The 23012-nt window shown below is 45.2% G+C and overlaps 1 protein-coding gene across 1 annotated transcript; it reads right to left on the minus strand.

The window, feature by feature from the left end:
• Positions 1-12: 12 nt before the first annotated feature.
• On the minus strand, positions 13-22101 carry LSM12 (LSM12 homolog). The gene is made up of 5 exons (XM_080827490.1): positions 21901-22101; positions 19940-20073; positions 3987-4096; positions 2472-2598; positions 13-1691 (listed from the first exon to the last, which is right to left on the minus strand). The coding sequence occupies exons 1-5, from the start codon at positions 22022-22024 to the stop codon at positions 1599-1601; spliced, it is 588 nt and encodes a 195-aa protein (XP_080683616.1). The 5' UTR covers positions 22025-22101; the 3' UTR covers positions 13-1598.
• Positions 22102-23012: the final 911 nt, after the last annotated feature.

A 23012-nucleotide genomic window follows, 5' to 3' on the forward strand; every position in this document is an offset into this window, starting at 1 on the left:
CTGAGACATGAGTGATGGTTAAAAAAATTTGGGTTTTATTGTTTTTGCTAAACAATACTAAAAAAAAAATTTCATTTTGAAGGCAGGGCTTGAATTATTTAATTTTGATCCATTTATTTAATTAAAAAAAAAAAAGGAAGGGGAAAGAGATCATGGCCAAAAAGATAGTAGTTAACCCCCACCCCACCCCCAAAGCTCTAGCCAGTCACATGAGCATCACCCACTTCCCACTAGGTGCCTGATATTCAGCTGGTGGCACACTCGGCCCCACTGGACTGCCCTGAAGGCACAGGGGCACTGCGTGCCAGTTTTCGCGCTCAGCAGGTTAGTCAAACCAGACAAACTGGTGGGCTAAAGTCCAGAAGTTCTCTCCAGGTTTTCTGCCCATCGGCTGAGCACATACAAACTATCATAAGCTTGTAAAATTTAAGGGGGGTGGGGAAGGGCATAAAAGCAGGAGGTTGGTGGGAGAAGAGAAACTACAGGTCACCCAAGCTTTCTCCTGGGCTAGTGGCTCTGGATACAGACTTCGAGAGACCGGGAGAGGTGGGCTCCAGGTTTCTTATGGAAGAAAATCATCCTTCGAGGAGGAGCTGAGACGTGCCATGCAAAAGTTTTCTTCCTGCAGAGGGCACAGGAGACAGGGCAGCAGACTCTCCCATCTAGGAGACGGGAGAGTGGTGAGGAAGTTCTTCTAGTACCATGAAGTAAGACAAAAGGCAGAGGGAGAATCCTGAGGTTCTGGCCCAATGTGAGACTGGTATACACACACGGTTAAAGACTAAAAAGCCATCAGGAACCCTCACAGCCGAATCCCACCTGCAAACACTGGCTCTAGAAAGTGCTGCAGAAGATTCTTGCTGTGAACCAAGTCAAGTTAGTTGCCTGGCTATAGGTGGTGGGGAGGGTAACACGTTTTTATTTTCGAAGGGATGAGGTGGGAAGAGCGGCCATGATCTAGTAAAAAGAGACCTGCAAGAAGCAGAAAATATTTAGAGAACATTTTAATATATATTTTCATATATATATTTAAAGTTAAGAAAAATAAAACTAATTCAAGCCATGCCCTGTGCAAAAAAAGGAAAAAAAAAAAAGAAAGAAAAAAAAAAAGACAAATTTAAAGTGAGACCTCTGTCTGCTGCTCTAGTCTCAACTTAAGTATCACAGTCAGCTTGTTACTTTTATTTTGGAAGAGAAGATGTAAAAGTTTCTTTCGATCACTCAGAAGGCAAGTGTAGCCACTTATAAAAACAGAATGGCAGGGACAGACTAGGAAAGTCAGAGGTGAAAGGGCAGAGCAGGAAAGGAATTTTCAAAAATAAAATTAACAAGGTGACTGTTCCAGAAGGGGGCTGTGAAAAGGACATGGTGGACCGAAGTCTGTTAGTCAAGTAATGATTCAACTTTTAAATTATTCTCTTGTTCTTTTTTGTTGGGTGTTTTGTTTGTTCAAGTCTAAGATTTGGAAATGCCGACCCTTTGTTAACAAGAGCCAACAGGAAATAAAGGATCCCTTCCCTCCCCCGGCCTGCCTCCGCCGAAGCCACCACCATCGCCTCGTCGGCTGGATGCTGGAAGAGTCCTCCGTGTGTGCGGACTCAGGATGACAGGGCAGCCTCCTTCTGTGGTTGCTGGGCTTGTGAACGCTGCAGTATCTTTTGGCTTTCCACGTCTCTAAAATGTTTTTCAACCTGAAAGAGACCAGTTCAGCCTAGGTCAGAACAGGAGATGGGCACCAAGGCCTCCCAAACAGTTCATGCCAGGCCTCCACAGCCTGTCCTGGCTGTCCAGCTCAGACACCATTCAGGCCCCTCCACCCTCGCTATCTGCGGGCCTTCGAGGCCAGAGAGAGGCGGCGGCCTCTTTGTTTCAGCCACATGTGCTGCACCTTCAGCTCAGACTGTCTAAAAGAAAGTGAACCGATAAGCTCAAACGCAGTACGAGAAGAGATTATTTTGACCCCAACTCCCTCTCCCCTCTTCATGTAAGTGCAGAAAAGCTGACAAGGAATTAACAGTATTAGACTTTTTACACCCACAATGTTGGTCTCTCAATGCTCAGAGTTTTTACAAATGCTGCAACTCAATCGAGACAGTCACATCACATATGCAGGGTCACAGATGCCAAAAGCAACTGATTGATACCAACCAGCCCATCCTGAGAAGAACCCAGCCTGGGATGAGAGGAACTGCTCAGGCACAGTCCCATGGAATGGTCTGGCTAATTCTGAAAAGCCACACTGCCGAGGACATGGGGCTGAGCGCTCACTTTATTGCACTGCCCGGTGGGTTCCATCCCCACATGAGTGGCCCGGCCAGAGCAGCGGAGCACTGCAGGGCCAGGCAGGGCTGCTCTCGGGCTGGCATGTCGGAGCAGGCAGAAGACTGCAGCACAAGGGCCTGCCCTGAGGCTGGAGGGGTGAAGGCCAAGGAATCATCCTCTCTCTAAAGGTTCACGGCTCCTTTACTTACTATTTTGCGTACATGGCTCAGTGCACTCCCCTCTTTGCCTTTACAGTTTTCCACTTGATATGGGGGTGTAATAACAACTTCTTCCATGACTACGATGTTTTTTTCTTGCCATTTACAGTCTTTAATGCTGGAAGGAGAAGAAAGCAGGTGAAAGTTGCCTCTTGGAGGCATCCCACACCTCCTGCCTGATGAATAAGTAACTCGAGAAAACTGACCCCAACTTCTCAGCTCATAGCTCAGACAGTAACCAGATGCCAGCAGCCCATAGGGTGCAGTAGCCAAGAAACAGCCCCTGGGCATCACTGGCTAGGAAAAGCAATGACATGATGCACATTCATTCCAAGGAGAGCCCAGAAGAATTACTCGGAAGCACTGGGGACCTAGAAAACCAGAGAAACCTTGGTGGCAGCCTCAGAAGTCCAATCCAAATTGAATTCAAATGAACAGTGAGGCTCAGGCCACTAGATTCAACTAAAGTAGCAGCCTAGGGCAGGGGCTGGCAACCTTTTTCTATAGAGTCAGACAGTAAGTATTTGAGGCTGTGAGCGCCATCCAATTTCTGTCACAACCACTGAATTCTGCTGCTGTGCCTACTACAAAAGCAGCCACAGATGATACATAAAGAAATGAGTTGATCTGCCTGGAGTTTGCCAACCTTTGACCTAGGGGGAAATAGCACCTTTAGAAAGACAGGAAAAGAAATTCCCCCAACTTGCTATGATCTGCACGCTGTCCCCTACCTCCCGAAATGGAAACCGCTCCTCAAACCAGCCCCTCTCAATTATCAGACAGCTGGGCACTTGCCAGACTGGGAAAACCCATTCCAGTTCACACTTGGGGAAACGCAGGGCAGCTGATATTCCTCAGAGTTCCCTCACATACCTGTAAATGTTCAGACACTCATACCACGGCCTCAGACAGCTCTGATGCCAGCTGCCATCTGTGCACCAGACCCAGGTGGTTAAATAGGGTAACAGAAGGCAGCAGGGGGGAGGGGGAGTGTCAAATGTTTCAGTTTTTCAGCAGCTAGGGAAGCTAGTGGAGAGTCAAATGACTTCTGCTGTGACAAAATGTCTTTTAGGAGGTGGTAATAAGGCGGCCTTCTGCTTTCCCTAACTCCCTATATACACCCCGATGTACAATTAATTAGAAAGAGACAGACACATAACTCTCCCTTAGTAAAACTGCATCAGCTTCTGGAGAAAGTTAGATCAAAATAATAAAGAGAAAGAAGCCACGAGTTCTAAATTATTGAATACCAGTTCTGAAAGGGATCTTCAGGAAAATCCACTCCCAAACCAAGTTTTGCACATGAAGGCACCGAAGGCCAGGGAAGACAACCTGCCCGCGATTCCACCATTCTCCTGTACGGGAAAACCCACATTCCTGGACACCGAGGTGCTGCCGACACACTACCCAGCACCTCTGCTGACCTTCAGGAACACGACTACCACACAGCGCGGCCAGGCAGCATCGCCCCCGGGGACAAGGGACCCCTATGCTCCCCCGACTCACGTCTTGTGTATGGTCTGGAAGAGCTGCTGGCCCTCTAGGGAAACACCAGCGCTGATTGCATAGGCCTGGCTCAGCTTCTCCTCCTTCTCTGTCCGTGCTTTGCTGGCAAGCTAGGGTGGGGGAGAGGAAAGAGACTCAGAAAAGCATTCACCTTCATTCTTCCCAACAGTCAGGACCTGTTGAGGAAAGGAGGCTAGGAAAGACTGGTTTGGTAGCTTCAGTTTTCTCAGAGTCCAAAAGTGAAACAAACACAGCCCAAGATGGCCTGAGTAGTTACCGCTACAGTGGCAAACATTCCTTCCATCCACTTACTGAGTGCCCACCAGGTACCCATGCGCTGTGCTAGGCTAGAGATACAGCACGGAGGCGGGGACTGGACAGAGACCACGAACAAAAACAGAGTAACTTCAGACCGTGCTAAAAGGAGCTAGGCAGAAAATAAAGCACAGCAATGTTACACAGTGGGACTGGGAAGTGATAGTCGGAAAAAAAGGTAACGCACACATATCTATGAAAGGAGAAAATTAAGAATTTTTATCAGCCACTGCTAGAGTCTCAGGTTCAGAAATTAATGTCTGTGACACCTTCAGAGACCAGAATTTTAGGTTCTAAAGATGACCTTTCTGGTACCACTATCTGTGCTCACATGGGGAGCCAAAACTCAAGTAAACCTAACCCGTGGATACTGCCGACCTTCAACGTAAGCTACCGATATCCTACTCTTTAGAATATGGAATGGTCTGCATTCTACCTTGTTTATTCCTTATCTGCCCTCTAGTGGAATGCTCACAAACTGATCAAAAGAAATTCTAACAAACTCTAGTACAGTAGTTCCCCGCCCCTCCCCGTCTCTTATCCAGGGTCAACGTTGGTCTGGAAACAGCTGACGCTCTTCCTGGACATATCATCAGGTCAGGTCAACGGTAACCTAATGCTACATCACAGTGCCTACATCATTCACCTCATTTCATCACATCACGGAGGCATCTTATCACCTCCCATCAGCACAAGAAGGGTGAGTAAAAACAATACAATGAGGTATTTTGAGACAGAGAGAGAGACCATATTCACGTAACTGTTATTACAGCATACTGTTATACTTTTTCTTTTATTAATAGTTATTGTTGTTAGTCTTTACTGTGACTAATTATAACTTTATCATAGTTATGTGTGTACAGGAAGGGAAAAAAAACTAATTCATATAGGGCTCGGTACTATTCATGGTTTCAGGCATCCTCCAGGGTCTTGGACTACAAACCCTGCAGATAAGGGGAGACTACTGTAGTCTACTAAAATCTAGTAAATCCCTCCCAACAGGGGTGGGTTGCCCTGTCAACTCCTACTGTCCCTCTAATATACTTCTAGTCCCCACCCTACTATACTGGTTGCTAGAGACTCCAGAAGTACAAATTCGTTTCAGTGTAAAGCAAAACAAATGTGCTGGACAAGATGGTTAAAACGAAAGGCAGAAAATACATCTGAAAGTCAAACAAATGATTTGGAGATTTTTCAGGCCCATGAACATGAGCACCTTAGTATACCAATGCTGCAGCTAGTACACAAAAGACATACGCACAGACACACACATGAGAACACACAGTTTGTCCCCAAACACCAGCTCCTTAAAATAGAGAGTCATACCTCACACACATCCCCAAAGTACCTGGATATTTGGAATTCCTAAACATTTCTATTCCATTTTAACAGTGACCCCTCAAACCATAGACCAAATACAGTTTTAGAGGCAAAGTGTCTAATTGTTAGCAAAATGAAGCACTTTATTAAGGTGTGGGTTTGACTATGAAGAAGAGAAAAGGAGACCTTTGGGTTATGGGGAGCCCTGCCTCTGAGTTTCAAAAATCATCTGAGGGGTGAGGGGTGTGAACACAGAAGAGAGAGGTCATGCATGCTGGCATTTCAGGGTCCCCAGGGAAAAGAGGAAAGAAAGGCCAGAACTCTGCAGTGATCTGAAGCCTGAGCTCCCTTTTCACATAGTCCCTGCCATTCTGGCCCTACCAGGCTAGAACTCCACAGAGAAAGAAATGCACAGGGCTGACAGTATTCCCCGGAGCCTCAGCAATCCCAACTGCAGCAAGAAAGCTCTCAGTCTCTAGAGAAAAAAAACCGCTGATGGTGTATTTTAAGCAGCAAAAAGCAAAAACTTAGTCACCCAGAAAACCCTGATAACAAGGAGTTTCCTTGAGTCTCATTTCCCAAACAACCCTGTAGAAAATCTGAAGTCTCCAAGGAAAGAAGGGAAAACCAGGGGGCAACAGCGCTCCCCTGGATTAACCACGCTCTTGCAGGGCTCCTGAGGAGCGCAAGTGACCGGGCAGCTATTTACCTTACCCTGTGAACAGGCAGGAAGGTCTCACTTGCAGGTCTTTTTAAAAATGTTTATCCTTGGGGCGCCTGGGTGGCTCAGTCGGTTAAACATCTGCCTTCAAGCTCAGGTCAGGATCTCAGGATCCTGGGATCAAGTCCTACATCAGGCTCCCTGTTCTGCAGGGAGTCTGCTTCTCCCTCTCCCTCTGCTGCTCACCCTATTCGTGTTCACTCTCTCCCTCACTCTGTCAAAATAAATAAATAAAATATTTAAAAATGTTTATCCCTGCATGCCTGGGTGGCTCAGTGGTTAAGCGGCTGCCTTCGGCTCAGGTCATGATCTCAGGGTCCTGGGATCAAGCCTCACATCAGGCTCTCTGTTCAGTAGGGAGCCCGCTTCCCCCCAGCCCCCAAAGTAGGCCTCTCTGCCTACTTGTGATCTCTCTCTCTGTCAAATAAATAAATAAAATCTTTTAAAAAAACGTGGGTGCCTGGGTGGCTCAGTTGGTTAAGCAACTGCCTTTGGCTCAGGTCATGATCCTGGAGTCCCAGGATCTGAGTCTCGCCCTCCCTGCTTAGCGGGAAGTCTGCTTCTCCCTCTGACCCTTCCCCCTCTCTCCCTCTCTCTCAAATAAATAAAATCTTTAAAAAAAATAAAGTTTATCCCTGAAAACCAAAATCATCTCCTTGTGTTGGATCAGACAAAAGCTGCTTCTATAAAGCTTGTGTTGACTAGACAAGAGAGGATACCCCCAGCAAAATATCCTTGTCACCTACATAGCAGATTAAAAACTAACCTCACCCATTCAGTAAGAGAGGAAATGGCTCAGGGAAACCAGGCACCTATGCTGAATGTTTAAGAACAGAACTGACAAATTTAAGCTAGAAGAAGGAAAAAGGCTGGGAAAGGAGTCACTTTTGAATTCTTGCCAGAGGCAGAATAAAATGTATATAAATCTCAGCCAGAAGTGATTCCTTTGGACAGCCTGAGTAACAGCAACAGTTAGAAAACAAGGATTTCAAAATACGCTTCTAGCCCCCCAAAATACCAGGTGTATAATCTCCTCTAAAGGCTCTGAAAGCAAAGGAGAATAGACTAGATGATTCTCTATTTCAACTCATAGTGCAAACAGGTCCCAAATGCTAAATGATAAAGTGCCTTAGAGGGGCACCTGTATGGCTCAGCTGGTTAAGTGTCCAACTCGTTTCAGCTCTTGGTTTCAGCTTAGGTTGTGATCTCAGGATCGTGAGATCAGTCCCTGCAGCAGGCTCCGCGCTCAGTGCAAAGTCAGGTTGTCCCTCTCCCTGTCCTACATCACCCTCTCTTGCTCTCCAATAAATAAAATCTTTACCCAAAAAAAAGAGCCTTAGAAAAGTCAACAGAGGGGCGCCTGGGTGGCTCAGTGAGTTAAGTCTCTGCCTTCGGCTCAGGTCATGGTCTCAGTGTCCTGGGATTGAGCCCCGAGTTGGGCTCTCTGCTCAGCAGAAAGCCTGCTTCCCCCTCTCTCTGCCTGCCTCTCTGCCTCTCTCTCTCTAATAAATAAATAAATCTTTAAAAAAAAGAAAGAGAAGTCAATAGAAATCAGAGTAAACTGACTATATTTCAATTTGCCCCAATATCCTCAATTACTCTACTTGTACCTGCAATTGTGCTCTGGGGGATTTGGATGCAATGCAAACTTTGAAACCTCCAGCTGTCTGTTTATGAATTGTATTTTCATGGCAATCTGAAAAATGTTTTTATCTGATTCAGCTACATAGATCTGCTTTCACCCGGAACTTATACAAAGGGGTAAATTTCTCCCTCAGAGGAGCCTAACAAACAGAAACAAGGATGGTTACCCTCACAAAATGAATCCAGAAGTCTTCTCTCAAAACTGGGGGTGAAAAAAAAAAAAAAACTGGGGGTGAGATTACTTGCTCTTTTTAGGCCTGTTCCTGAAAACTCATGAAAACCATAGATAAGCCTCCTTTTGTAAAGCAAATGACTATCACTCTACCCTCAAGTTAGCAGTTACTTAGGTTTGAATCCCCCCACAGCATTCATGCATATGTATAAATGGTCCAGTTACTCCAAGATAGTAAGTTTACAGTTACTGTCAAACCACTAGAGGGAACCAACAAAAGCTGCCCTCAGTAGAAGTGTAGTGTGTACCTTTTAAACTTGGGAAGATTGGGGCGCCTGGGTGGCTCAGTGGGTTAAGCCTCTGCCTTTGGCTCAGGTCATGATCTCAGGGTCCTGGGATCGAGCCTTGCATCGGGCTCCATGCTCATCAGGGAGCCTGTTTCCCCCCACCCCCCGCCTGTCTTTCTGCCTACTTGTGCTCTCTCTCTGTCAAATAAATAAATAAAATCTTAATAAATAAATAAACTTGGGAATATAACCAGGATTGCAATTTTTTAAAATTCAACGACTACCACCATAATGCATCTATTTTCAGTGAAACATGCTAGCTGCTGGCCTCTCTTCCAATCAAAACTGAAGTACTAACTGTTGAGAATCTCCAAGAACATTAAAGGCAGCACTTTACAAACTGAGTTCAGGCAAAGTGAGAAGCACAAACCTACAGGTACTTGCTACTCATGTGCATGTGGCTTAACTGAAATGACTGCACAAGACTACCTGTGCTTACCTGCCTCTCCTTTTATTTTGTATGAAACCCAGTGAAAACAGCTATTCCTGGTCTACTAACCAGTGCTTCCTCCCATGGCCACTCTGGATATAGCAACTTGATGTGGGCAACGGAGAAAAGTACGTGAACTTGATACCAAAGCACATCAATATTAAAAGGCATCTAATCATGCGTGCTGTGGGGTAACCCTTGAATGAGTGAATTAATGCACACACCTCTCCTCCTACACTCAGTGACATGGAGAAAAGGAAGCAGTCACAACGACAAAATCCAAGCGATACGTACTTCATCTTGTTACTGAGTCACCAGCTGGGCCAGCTTAGCCCCACACGCCCAGACCAGGGAAGCACAGGCGCTGTAGGGAACCCAGACGGGTTCCTACCGCAAGTATTTAACAGGCTGCGACAGCTGAGACAACAAGGGAAGCAGAGTCCAAAGAGGAACACACTGGATGTGACCTACTGACTCCAATGATCCACTCTGAGTTTGTCTCATGTGTGCACGCAGGCCATCCAGCCAGCTGCCCTCATACGGAGGCGAGGAAGCACTGCAGCTGCCGCCCGGGACCTGCCGGCACTGGCCATGACGCCTGTGGGAGGCGGACGGATGACAGACCACGGCGGCTGAGAACCGCGGCAGCCAAGAACCACCAGCATCCTAGGGCCCGCGCTTGCCTCTGCTGTCTCCATCCTGGGATGCGCCCTCAGAAAGCCCTCCTTCCTAGCTAGCAAAAAGCAGGCTCTCAAAAATATTTGTTCCAGCCTCCAATCAGTTATCCCCAAGTCTTCCTGTTCCCTAGCTGAAAGCTCCTGTCTGACAGTTCCAGTAAAATACTGTTCTTTACAACTTTGGATAGTTGGGAACTCCAAAAATAGAGTACCCCACTTGTCTTTGTATCTTAGACTATATAATAATGTATCAAAACACTGAATCAAACAGGAACTGTAGAGCCTAAGAGGCTTGATAGTTAATATTAACATTCTAAGAGCCACGCTGCTGAGTGAAAGCCTACTCCACTCTAGGCACCAAGCTACACACCTCACGTGTATTAAAACATTTAATCTGTACAACGGGGCGCTGAGTGGCTCAGTCGGTTAAGCATCTGCCTTCGGCTCAGGTCATGATCTCAGGGTCCTGGGGTCGAGTCCCATGTTGGGCTCCCTGTGGGGAGTCTGCTTGTCTCTCTCCCCCTGCCCCTTCCCCCTACCCGACTTGTGCTCACTCTCTAACAAATAAAATCTTAAAAAAAAAAAAATCTGTACAAGCCTATAGAATAGGGACTAAAATTCCTCCTACTTAATAGATGGAGAAACTTGCCCAAGTTTACCAAGCCACAAGTGGGAATCTGAATTTCAAGCCAGTCTGACTCCAGAGCTTACATTCTTAATCCTGTGCTACAAACAGCTTCACCTAAGTAAGTCTAAATTATTGTTGAAAATATAAATTTGAATGCAAAAGAAAAAATTTTCAGAAAGGAAAAACATTTTTTTTTTCCAGAAAGGAAAAAATTTTAAAACTCAGCTGCCACCTTCTCTTTTTGTCAACGCATTCTGGCATTTCCACCAATGTCCCCAGTTCAGAACACAGCTGTCTGCCTTCTAGAGAAGGACTGCTCTTATCTGAAAAGGGCCCCAGTCTCACCCTGAACATCAAGAACATTATTTTTTTTGTTTTGTTTTAAAGATTTTATTTATTGGAGAGACAGAGATCACTAGTAGGCGGAGAGCCAGCCAGGGGGGTGGGGAGGGAAGCAGGCTCCCCGCCGCGCAGAGAGCCCTATGCGATGCGTGGCTTGATCCCAGGACCCTGGGATCATGACCTGAGCCGAAGGCAGAGGCTTTAACCTACTGAGACACCTAGGCGCCCCTTTATTTCTTTTGTTAAAGGTAAATCACAGGACTGTTTTTCAGAAAACACATCTTGTGTGAGAAAGAATTTCAGGCCAATAATTGTAAGTATTCCCTGGACCCTCATTTTCTTTCTTTTCTTTTTTTTTTAATATTTATCTAGGGGCGCCTGGGTCGGGGGAGTGGGGTTGAATATTCTCTCCGTCTGCCCCTCCCCTGGCTCATGCTACCACTTTGAAATAAATAAATTTTTTTTTAAGATTTTATTTATTTATTTGACAGAGAGAGAGAGATCACAAGTAGGCAGAGAGGCAGGCAGAGAGAGAGGGGGAAGCAGGCTCCCTGCTGAGCAGAGAGCCCGATGTGGGGCTCGATCCCAGGACCCTGAGATCATGACCTGAGCCGAAGGCAGAGGCTTTAACCCACTGAGCCACCCAGGTGCCCCCAATAAATAAATCTTTAAAAAAAGAAAGAAAGCGGAGTGCCTGGGTAGCTCAGGGGGTTGAGCCTCTGCCTTCGGCTCAGGTCATGATCTCAGGGTCCTGGGATCAAGCCACGCATTGGGCTCTCTGCTCAGCAGGGAGCCAACTTCACCTGCTCTCTGCCTGCCTCTCTGCCTACCTGTGATCTCTATGTCAAATAAATAAATAAAATCTTTAAAAATAAAGTTACATTGAGTGCTTTGAGCTAAGATGAAAAACACCCTGCAAACCCAGAAGGCCAAAGGGACATGATACTTGTTAAACCATCATATTGCTACTGTATAGTATCAACCAACCTCAAGTCACAGCCAGTTCACAAAGGCTAAGGTTTCTCTCTCACCTGGCTTAAAACAAAAACTAGTTTTAAGTCAGTGGTTTGTTAGCTATTTGTAATTATGTCACCAAACACAATTCATAACTCTAGCAGAAAACTAAATTTCCAGGACACTAAATTAATAATTTCCTACTCCAGAGACCCTGAAAGCAGTACTGCTGTGGAACCTCCAAGTGGCCCTTCCAGAGAGAAAACTGGCTGAGAAAGAAGCTAAAATCTGACCTCAACAATCTGAGAGTATCCACTCAAATTAGCCAGCTCACACGTGGCTGAGAGGATTAAGGGAGACAGCCCAGGTGAAAGCCGTAAGGGAGCTGTAAAGCACTGTATAAATATTAGCTGTTAACACTGTTATTATAATATCATTATTGTTAGCACAGAGGTGGCTTGTCGGTCATTTCAGAAAAATCCATACAATCCAACCTTCTTTTAGCCAATGAGCTCAGTGCTCTCTCCTTTCTGGTTTCTGTAAGAGCCGCCAGACAAGTTATAAGTCCTAAACAGAACATCTTCTAAAATATAACTAGAATAGTAAGTTGGAAATGTCTTTAACTTTATGTGCCCAAATGGGGGCACTACCTATGGAATAAAGAGCTGGGGCGCCTCAATCATTAAGCGTCTGCCTTCAGCTCAGGTCATGATCCCAGGATCCTGGGATAGAGCCCCACCTCGAGCTCCCTGCTTAGCAGGAAATCTGCTTCTCTCTCCCACTCCCCCTGCTTGTGTTTCCTCTCCCCCTGTTGTCTCTGTCAAATAAATAAAATCTTTAAAAATAAAAATAAGTAAATAAAGAGTTGATTTTGGGGTGCGTGGGTGGCTCAGGCGGTTGAGCGTCCAACTCTTGATTTTGGCTCAGGTCAGGATCTCATGGTGGAGAGTGAGCCTGTGTCAGGCTCCTCCATGGCAATGAAGCCTACTTAAGATTCTCTCTCCCTCCCTCTGTCCCTCCCCCACTCCTACCTTCCCTCCCCTCCTAGGGAGCACGTGTGCTGCTCTCTTTCTAAAAATAAAAAATTAAAAAAAAAAAAACAGTTGATTTTATTCAGTGGTACTGAAATTAGCCATGCCCTGTTGTTTCCTGGGCTCTGAAAAGAGAGAAAACAAAGTAAATAGAAGAGCCACACCCCCTTACTACCTCAAAGAGAGATACTGGCTCAAACTCTTGCCTACCACACACTAGCTGTGGGAACCTGAGCACGACGCACAACCTCTCCAGAGCCTCAGTCCCTTCATCTGGGGCTCACCCTGAAGGGTTATTGTTGGAATTCAGTGAGCATGTACAGCACCTAACCCCAATCCCGGCACGTAACAAGTCCATTCCCTCCCTCTGAGAACTAATAACCTCCAAGTTAGCTTCCCAACAGAAGAGCAAAAGCTTCTAAACTGTAGATGGACAAACTGAGCACCTTCCAAATTAGCTTGATTCCATTTAAGTTCCTTCCTTTTATTATTTATTCTTCAAGACCCTACTCCACTATTACAACAGAAAAGCCTTCCCTAAAATGTTTACCACTCTACACCAAGGGTTGGCAAACTAGAGCCTGTGGGCCAAATTCAGCCAACCACCTGTTTTAGTTATGCCATATTGGAAAGACCACACCCATCTGTTTCTGTATCATCTATGGCTGCTTTTGCTACAAAGACAAAGTTGAGTAGCTGTGACAGAGAATGGATATCCCACAAACCTAAAATATTTACTATCTGGCCCTTCACAGAGAAAGTTTGCTGGCCCCTTCTCTATGCACCCACAACACCTTGCTCACACCTCTCGTAACAGGGACCCTGCCGTACTGTCAGCACCAGCTAAATGCTGCTCTCCCTCGCCACCACCAACAAACATGGGATTCTTGAGGGCAAAGGCGGTCTTAATCATCTTAACATTCCCAGTGCCTGGAAGGGAAGGGGAGTGAGAGGAAAGGAGGATAAAAGGAAAAGAAACCTCAACTATCAGAATTTCACAGAACAGTTCCCAGTTTCAATAAGTGACCAACACACAGTCACACAATTCAGTAGAAGCCCAGCTGTTAGAAGAACCCAGCTCTTCAAACTCCCCACATTCTACCACACACACAGTTGGCTTTTGACACAGTGTGCAGATCCTTTCATTTTCCACTTCAGGTACAATTTGCTGGACTCTCCAGCGTAGTTTCTGATATTTACCTAAGTTAGTCTCAAAATTCCAGGGCTAGAACTTGACTGCATCACCCTTTTCTCCACAAGCCTGTTCTGTAGCTGTAAGACCGGACAAACAGTTAGGATGCCCCTTAACAGCAGAAGCGATACCCCCACTGACCCAGCAGTAAAGCCCTCAGTTTAAACCACCTCCGTGTCAGAGTGCAGAGGTGGCTTCAGTAACACACAGATGGCGCACCACTGCCAGTAACTCGGGCACAGCAACTGTCTCCACACCCCACGATGTCAAGAAAGCCCCCTTTGGAACTAAACCCTTAACCTAATGAAGGCTCACAGGATTGGCTGGCTGCCATGCACTATAGCTAACTGAGCCACGAGCCCCAGCCCAGAGCACTGCATCCCCCACTATGGCTCTGTCAGTTGGACGCTAAAGTTTGAATGCCACTGAATGTGACATGCTTCAGAAGGCTAGTGATTGTTTAGGCAGGCTCCCTGCTGACTGTGGACCCCAATGCAGGGTTTGAACTCAAGACACTGAGATCAAGACCTAAGCCAAGGGGCACCTGGGTGGCTCAGTTGCTTAAGCATCTGCCTTTGGCCCAGGTCATTAACCCGGGGTCCTGGGATCGAGCCCTTTGTCAGGCTTCCCACTCAGCGGGAGTCGGCCTGAGATTCTCTCTCCCTCTCCTTCTGCTCCCCCCACCATGTGCTCTCCCTCTTTCTAAAATAAATAAATAAAACTAAACTAAACTAAACTAAAATAAATGGCAGTCAATCATTCTACCTTGCTAACTTCATCTGATACCACTCGCTACTTAACATGTCCCGTCACACAGCAGTAATGGGCTCCTCCTTTTCTCCTCCAACCTAAACCATGACACTTTCGTAAGGAAACAGCTGTGTCTGCTCACAGCCACGTGCAAAACACTGGTGGACTCTAACCTGGTACTGGGGCCTTGACATTACACTCTAATCAAGTGAGCCAATAAGTTATATACAGCTACTAAAAGCTAGAAAATTTTTATCTGACAAAAAGGCTTGCTTTCTCTAGAAACATAATTGTTTTCCTTCCCACATCTACACATAATATGAACTCCTACCAATATACACATAACCTAAACACAGTGTGGCCAGGCCATCTGATTCTACTTGGTGCTAACTCCGTATCTCCACACATTAGGGTCACGATATGGTCAAGGGCCCACCTGACAAGACAGATCCACGAACAAAGGCCGTAAGGCAGCAGCTATTAACCACTCCAGGAGTGTACTCGTACTTAACCCTCAAATCACTGGAAAGTCTATGGCTATGCTAAACCGTAGCTTTTTTTTTTTTTTTAAATTTTAGTTATTTATTTGACAGAGAGACAGAGCAAGAGAAGGAACACAAGAAGGGGGAGTGGGAGAGGGAGAAGCAGGCTTCCTGACAAGCAGGGAGCCCGATGCAGGGCTCGACCTGGGATCATGACCTGAACTGAAGGCAGATGCTTAACAACTGAGCCACCCAGGTGCCCCTAACCTAAACCTTAGCTTTGAAATTTGGGAGAACTCAAAACAAAGAGTAAGTCAGCTCTTCCCTGAATATGACAACCTACCTAAACGTAAACAGTTTGTTTTTTTTTAAAGTGAACTCTGTGACTCTTTTGTTTTCTCAGCCGTTCCAGAACTACCCCCCACCACCACACCCAATCTCCAAATACCCTTTTTTATCCAAAGGCACCCAACTCCTTCTTCATTACCAGGGGCTAATGACAAGCTTTTTGAATCTCTTCTTCCTGGGTGCATCTGGTAACTCACTGCTTGTTAGCAAGATCTAAATGGGTAATAAATGGATAAAAGAGGCTGACAAATTAGTCAGTGGTTTGGTAAGGGAGGTGGATGCCTTATCTGCGGATTTCAATTTCTATGCTTTGTCAGTTTTCCTGCCTCCCCCCACAAGTCACAAATATCTCTTCAAGAAAGTATTCTCCGACTCAGCAAAGTGAGAAGACGACTTACATCTCATTCAATGCACTAGATGCATTTATCTTAATAAATACATACACTTGCCTTGGTTATGTCCATGAGTTCTTTCCTAAGGTTGAAAGCACAGCCTCCTAGGTTCTGTGACTACTCACTCTAAACTCCAGTACCCAGCCAAGTGTTAACTTAACTACACCACCTGGTAACACTGCTCTCAAAGTTCAAGTTAATTCTGGTCACCAAGAAGAGATCTCTTAAAAATATTTAACTCTATTACATATTAATGGCATTCAATACAATTTTGATTTTCCCCAATCTTGGGTTGGCAAGTTCAGATAACTGAACAAATGTCGATCCAAAGCCAGGAAAGACTGACAGAGTAATAGCATTCATGTTCTTGGCTGCCTTCCCTCAGTCACAATGCCCCCATCCTCCCATCTTGCCCCTATGCCTATTCAAGGAACATCAGTTGGCTACAAATAGCTAAGCAGAAGAACAGAACTAATGTCTGCCAATTCTAGTCAATTGATCCAATCCCCGCAGCAACTCTGTGAGATAGGCACTAACATTATCCCATTTTTACAGTGAGGAATCTCATGCTTAGTAAGGTTAAGAGGCAGAGAAGTATGTTTAAAGACTTACCTGCTTGGTTCTTGCTTTTTCTACTAGACCACAATGCTCCTGACCACACACTCAGGTTTCTCTACACGTAGAAACATTACTAACATGGGACTTGGCAGTCAAAACATCAGACCTGAGTTCAAATTCCAGCTCTGTTACTTAGTAGCTAGATGATCTTGAGCTAGTGACTCATTCTCTCTGAGCCTCAGTTTACTCTCTTATGAGATGCTGATGGTACCCACACCATAAGAACTGTTAGAATTAAATGAAATGTCTACCAGTTGCTAGCTTAGAGTGGCACATAAAAACATTAGTTTCCACGCTACCAGCCATGTAACCTAGAACAAGTCACTTAAACTAATAAGCCTGTCTTCTCATCTGTTAAATGAAAAGAATACACTCTAAAGAACACACGGTGTGACTGTGAGAATGGAATGAGAGGTGTCCAAGTTCTTTGCAAGTTGTAAAGCATGAGACAAATATAAAATGTGGTCCCCAGCAGAGCTTACCACAACGCCTTGCACAAAATAGATTTCAGGAAATGTTTTATAATGCTACACAAGAGCAACCTTGTTAATGTTGACATGTCCCAAATCGTCTCCTGAGAACACTACTAACCTAAGGGTAATCTCCATCCCCAGGGAGCAAGAAGCAGAGTCAGTTCAAAGGAACTTGTTCAGAAACACCATACTTCATCCTGCTACGTGGACACTACAGTTCTTCTTGTCCTAAAGCAACATTTAAACCTTCCCCATGACAGAATAAACTAATAAGCCACAGGGTGAGTAACCTGAACCTCACTTATGACTGGCTTTGACGTGCTTTTGTACTTTTATTGAAATGCTCTTAGAATCAGGAAATTCAGAACACTTTAACAGGGTACCATGGTACTATTTGGTACAGGTACCAAATGATACCTGTAACTTCCACCTTCAGCAACCCCACTGTCTCTCACATCCCACATCTGTGGACAGACACAGGACTTGTTAGCCACCAGTGAACTGTCAATGGAAAGCAAAACAGACTCATCTCTAAAAACTGCTAGTTCGTACCTTCTCTAGTTGGGCTGGAATTAAGTATTTTCTTTAAAAGTCCTTCTCTTCCATTTCCTGCTGGGTCAGAGTAAACAAATATCCAATTTATATCAACAGGATTGATTAAACAGAGCACTTACTAGATCAGCAACATGAGCCTACATGTGATAGTAACTTCCTACTGGAAGTGGAGCACATAAGTGGTGCTCCCTAAGACTGTGAGAGCAACAGCTTTCTTCCAGGGATCTCTGAACACTTTAGTTCCCTCCTAACATGCTTAAACAACTCTCCATCTTAAAAAAACCCCAAGTCCATGTTATTCAATGGGATGAACTTCTCAGGTCAATCAAGCAATACGTAAACAGCTGCCCAGATTTAAGTTTTCAGTAACAGTACAGCAGGCTCTTCTAAGTCTAATCGAATCCAGGGAATCACAAAGCCTCCTCAGACGATAGTTTCAAGGGAAAGCCAATATAGCTGACTCCTCAACACGTCTGCAAAGGGAAGAGTGAATAAATGAAGTCCAAAGATAGCCCTCCAACCTAATTTTAGTTTTTAGTTTCTGACTCCTCTTCCCAGCAAACCTTTTTCAAGACCTGGCAAGCAGGCCACAAAATAAGAAAAGTAAGAACTTCTGGTCTTCCCTAACCTATTGATTCCTGTCGCTTTCTTGAAAGAGTGGGTAAATATACAACAATACTAATAATCTAAAACTGACCAGCAGAAAGCAAAACTCTAAAGACAAACTCGATAACCGAGAACTCTTTATATTTGAGGTCAAGCATAAGAAAATTACCTCTTAACAGCTCCCACTTAACAGTCCCCCCCATAATACTCCAAGCCCTCTCAGCTAAATGGGGGCACATACTGGTCCCAAGAACAGAAACTTAGTCCTCTACATTTGAGAAAATCATCCCCCTTTCAGATAATCTTTCCTCTACTACTCACTAAACATCCAGTTATTTAGTAACAAACTTCTCATACCCTATAGACACCAAAAGTAACTATTTTCTCCTCAATATACTAGGAATAAACAACTTCACTTGAATCTTTCAAATCTCTTCAGTCAAAAAAAAAGACAACCACTCAAGGAGCTCATACATTCTAGTAGGAGGTACCTAAGGCAGGGTTTAACAAAATCTATAGATTTCTAAGAATGGGACATTCTATATGCAATAGCCTTTAACATGAAACTCAAGATCCTTCCAAATCTGTCTTCAGCCATAACTAAAAAACAAGTGGCATTTCTCCGGAATCTGAAAAAAAGGGAGCTCCAGATCGCAGGTAACTATATTCCGCCAGCCTCAGTTACCCTCTATTGTTTCAGCTGCCTGAGTGTTTCCTTGCTTTGCTGAATTGTAGCCAACATACCACATTCCCGAGAGAGAAGAGAATATACGTTATTACAAGACTCCTCCAGAGGGAAAAACTTCCACCACACTATCTCAAGAGACTTAAGGAAAGGCAGCTGCTACTAAAATCGAAGGTCTAATATTCACTCAAAAATATTAAGCACTTATTCTGTGCAAGGCTCTGTATATTCAGCCATAAACAAAACAGGGATGGTTCCCAACCCCCGAACAAAGTTTGGTGAGATAGAAAAGCAAAGAAACAATACACAATTATACTTATAAAAAGGCTACAAATAGGGTAATATTAAATTCCAATTTGCCCAGGACACACTGGTCTATACTTGCCTGAGTGTACCAGCGTAAAACAAAAGCACTAATGCTTTACTCTCAAAAACGTCCCCCCCCCCCAAAAAAAAATGTCCCAAGTTGGACTATAAATGCTGCCACCTTAACTCTAAACGATAAAATACTGTAAGAGAGAATAATGGGGGCAAATTACTTTAGCCTGGGTGATCAGGGAAGACTTCTTGGAAGAGGTGCTGAAGGATGCGGCTCCAAATTCTGGAAGAGTGTTCCAAGTACAGGACAGCAATGACTACAGGGCATGGGGTTGTATTATTACTAATGTTATTATTATACATGAACTTTCACTCATAGAACTGGAGAGTCAAAGTGATTTGGGGGTTCCCACATTATCAACATATCCATCCAAGATTAAAATATCCTAAGCCTCTAATTCTGTCAGTCCTCAAAATACAAACATAAAGACAAAAATGAAGCTCTAAGGCAGTAGTTTTCAAATTTCTGTAGGTCATGAATCAGAGATCTGCAAAATACTCCGTATGTTCACCAAAATCACATATATTCATGTGTGCACACAGACAATTTCAGGAGGTTCACAGGCCACACCCCTACCCAACCCCACCAACACCCAAAGTTCACACATGGACTCCAGGTTTAAAAAAAAAAAAAAAAAAAGTCCTCTTTCACAAAGAACAAAAGCAAACTCTCAACTTTCTCTATTTGGGCATTAAAAGGTTTCTTAAGTCTTCTGAAGATACCCAGGAATAAAGAGAACACCTAAACTGACAGGTTTTTCAAAAGGGTATCAGAACAATTTTAAGTCAATGAAAAAATGAAAAACAATGGACAATGTACGTATGACCAAAAGTCAATGAATCTCAAATCTCCCCACCATTCTGGAGAGCCAGAACTGCCCTCAAGTCCTTACCTTACTAACATTGAGTGAAGCTAGGGGAGGAGGGGTTTCTGTTCGGTCATTAATTATTTCCACTTCTGAAACATACTGTAAGTTTATGAGCAAGATGTCTGCATGGTTGGGCTTTCCACTGGAAGAGGGACATTCTGGTGAGAAAATAAAGTTAAGGAAAACAGGGGCAAACAGAGCACTGACACATCCCAAAAGGGGCATGGAAAACACAATTCACACAAGGCTGGTGTAATAGGTGTGCCACGAGCAAGAGGGGGGAGCCTCACAAGAATCACAGCTCTCCTCAGGGAATCTCTGCCGGCCACCTTCTGCCCACTCAAAACCCAGAACCCAAAGATCTCAAGCTTTTCAAAGCCAAATACCATCCAAAACTGGAAACCTCAGAAAAGGTTTCTGTCACCTCTCTGGTTGTAGGGAGGCATAATGCTGTGTTAATGCCATGTATATATAGTTTGTCTAGGACCTAAGGAACCACACAGGAGAGGCAGTACTTTCTGTTCTTGGTATAATACTCCTTTCATCTATATACTGCTCTTTTCACTTTTTTAGATTTCAGATTTCCCATTCTGCAGAGGAGAAAACTACAGCACTGGAAAGGAGGCTCACTCAAAGTGAACCCAGCTAGATAAATCATTCATTTATATATATATTCATTCATTCATTCACTCACTCACCCGTCCTCCAACTATTTATCAAAAGCGTATTATATGCCAATTAAAAGTAAAGGAATTCCTCATGCCAAAACCCTTCCAACTAAACCACTATCGTAAAAGGTCTGTTTGGTCCAGATCTGAGTTTTTATATTTAATTAAAAAAAAAAGGCATGGCTCTTGCTGTAGTTTCAGAGGATGTCCTCCTAGGCTAGAAATCTACAGCTAAGTGGTTAAATAATTTAAAATACTTGCCACTCAAATGCAGCACTCGGTAGGAAACTTCCTTTTGAAAGATGCCATAAAGGATTACTCCTCCAAAAAAAAAAGAAAAAAAAAATCCAAATAAACCCACCTGTGGCTCAGAAAGGGGAAGGGGTGGCATATTTAGTACAATCAGGAGGTATTATAATTCCAAGGTTGAGTTTCCTGGAGTAATTCAGAAATCATTTCCACCCCAAAGAAGCAGGCCTTCTTTTCCATTCTGTTTAACACCGCCACTTCCAAAACGGGAGGCAACTACTATGGAAAAGTCAGGACTCCATGTGCTGGGCTGAGCAGGAGAAGATAACTTACTCTTTCACCTGTAACCCACACAACCCTACAAGAGCCCCTAAAAAACGTGGTCTTCTGTCTGGACCAGGTTTCCTATGCAAACATTCTCAAAACAACAATTTTCGAATGACTGAGAAAGCTAATTCAATACTCCCCGCCCCCAATAGCACCATGCACACTCACCAGCAAAACAAGCCCCTATCCCCATTTCGGATACAAACTCTGTCCTGCACTTACTCTCCCCCAAAGCAAGCAAGGCCCATTTGGTCACCACCCCACCGCCCTTCCTTGGACCGAATCCCACCAGAAGACACCCCTTCTTAAACTCTATACCCTTGAGCTACTAGCAGTTCCTTAATCTGTACACCCCCTCCCCACATGATTCTACCCGCCCCCCTTCCATCCGGGCTCCAATCCACCAGCCCCCTCCCACGACCACCCTCTCTCCAGATCACCGTGTCTTCTCTCATAGCGTTCCCCCGAAAAGGCATCCTCGTGTCAAGCCTCCCTCCACCCACTGACCCTCGGTCGGGGCCCAGCTCCCACAAGGGGTGGGAGACAGGGTCCCCAAGGCGGACCGAGGGACACGCGAAGAGGGGGAGGGGAGCTCAGGCCCGTGCGCATGCGCCCCGGGCGCCGCGGTAGCCGGTCGCCCCTAGGCCCGGAGAGGGCCCCAGCCGCCGCCGTCGTCCCCCACCCCCCCACCACCGCACATACACGCCGGCCCGGCCTCGGGCTCCGCGCAGCGAAGGATACTTAAAGCCAGCATTTTGGACTGGTAGTCGAAGGCTACCACCTCGCCCTGCAGCCGCTGCTCCTGGCACGTCCGGCACGACACCTGGCTCCCAACGCTGAAGTACTCGCCCGGAGGAGCCGCCATCTTGGGAGAGCAGCCGCGGCCGGCGGCGGCGGCGGCAGCAGCGGGCGAAAGCCGGGCCCCCAGTGAGCGCCGCGACGCGACGCGACGCACGAGGCGCACTGACGTCACACGCTAGGGCGTGGCCTCGCGCTGGGTGGGGCGGGAGCCTAGGAAAAGGGAAGAAGAGAAAATAAAGGGGAATCTAAGTAAGTGTGTTTGTGCAACTGGGGGCCCACTTGGTAAAGTCTTTGCAGAGTCCATTTAGGAAGTTAAAGATAAATGACCTACGTGGACTGAAAAAGGGAAGGAGGAAGGAGCTGCTGTCTACGTATGTGCGCACCTTGACGCAAGAGTTTAATGAATGAACTCTATATTTTATATATGAGGAATGTGAGGCCCAGAGGACTTAAGGAAACTTGCCCAAAATGATTATACCCAGTTACAACGTGGTAGTGGAAAGAACATTGCTTATAGAATTAGCTAAACTGGGATCGGAATCCCAGGTCTGCCACTTGCTAAGTTCTATGAACTTGAGCAAATTACTAAACCTGATCCTGAATCTTTATTTCTTCCCTATTATTACTTACTGAAAACCCAACAATCTTTTGGGCTAAGAATCAACACCTTCATTTTACAGAGGAAGAAACCAAAGTCTTAGACTGAACTTGGCTGGGGTCACACAGTCAAAGGATTTGGTCTACCTGACAAATGCTATTTACAAAGACGGTGCTATTTACTGCTCTGCTGTATTAAATAATACCGTCTAGAGTATTTTTTAGTGAGATGTGTACAAATGAATGGTATGTAGTAGGTCTTTAATAAATTGTTGTTCCTCCATGATCACCCATCACCCTTGGAACTTGAGATGTTTCCCCATCTCCCATCTTGCCCTCTCTAGAAAGCCAGGCAAAGGGCAGGAATGAGAAGCGGTAGTGACAAAGGTGGCCTTGGGGCAGGAGTTTTGGCCCTCCCCCATTAGTGTCCATCTGATATATGTAAGTTTAAACAT

This window comes from Martes martes (genome assembly GCF_963455335.1).
Source record: "Martes martes genome assembly, chromosome: 16".
Lineage (NCBI taxonomy): Eukaryota > Metazoa > Chordata > Mammalia > Carnivora > Mustelidae > Martes > Martes martes.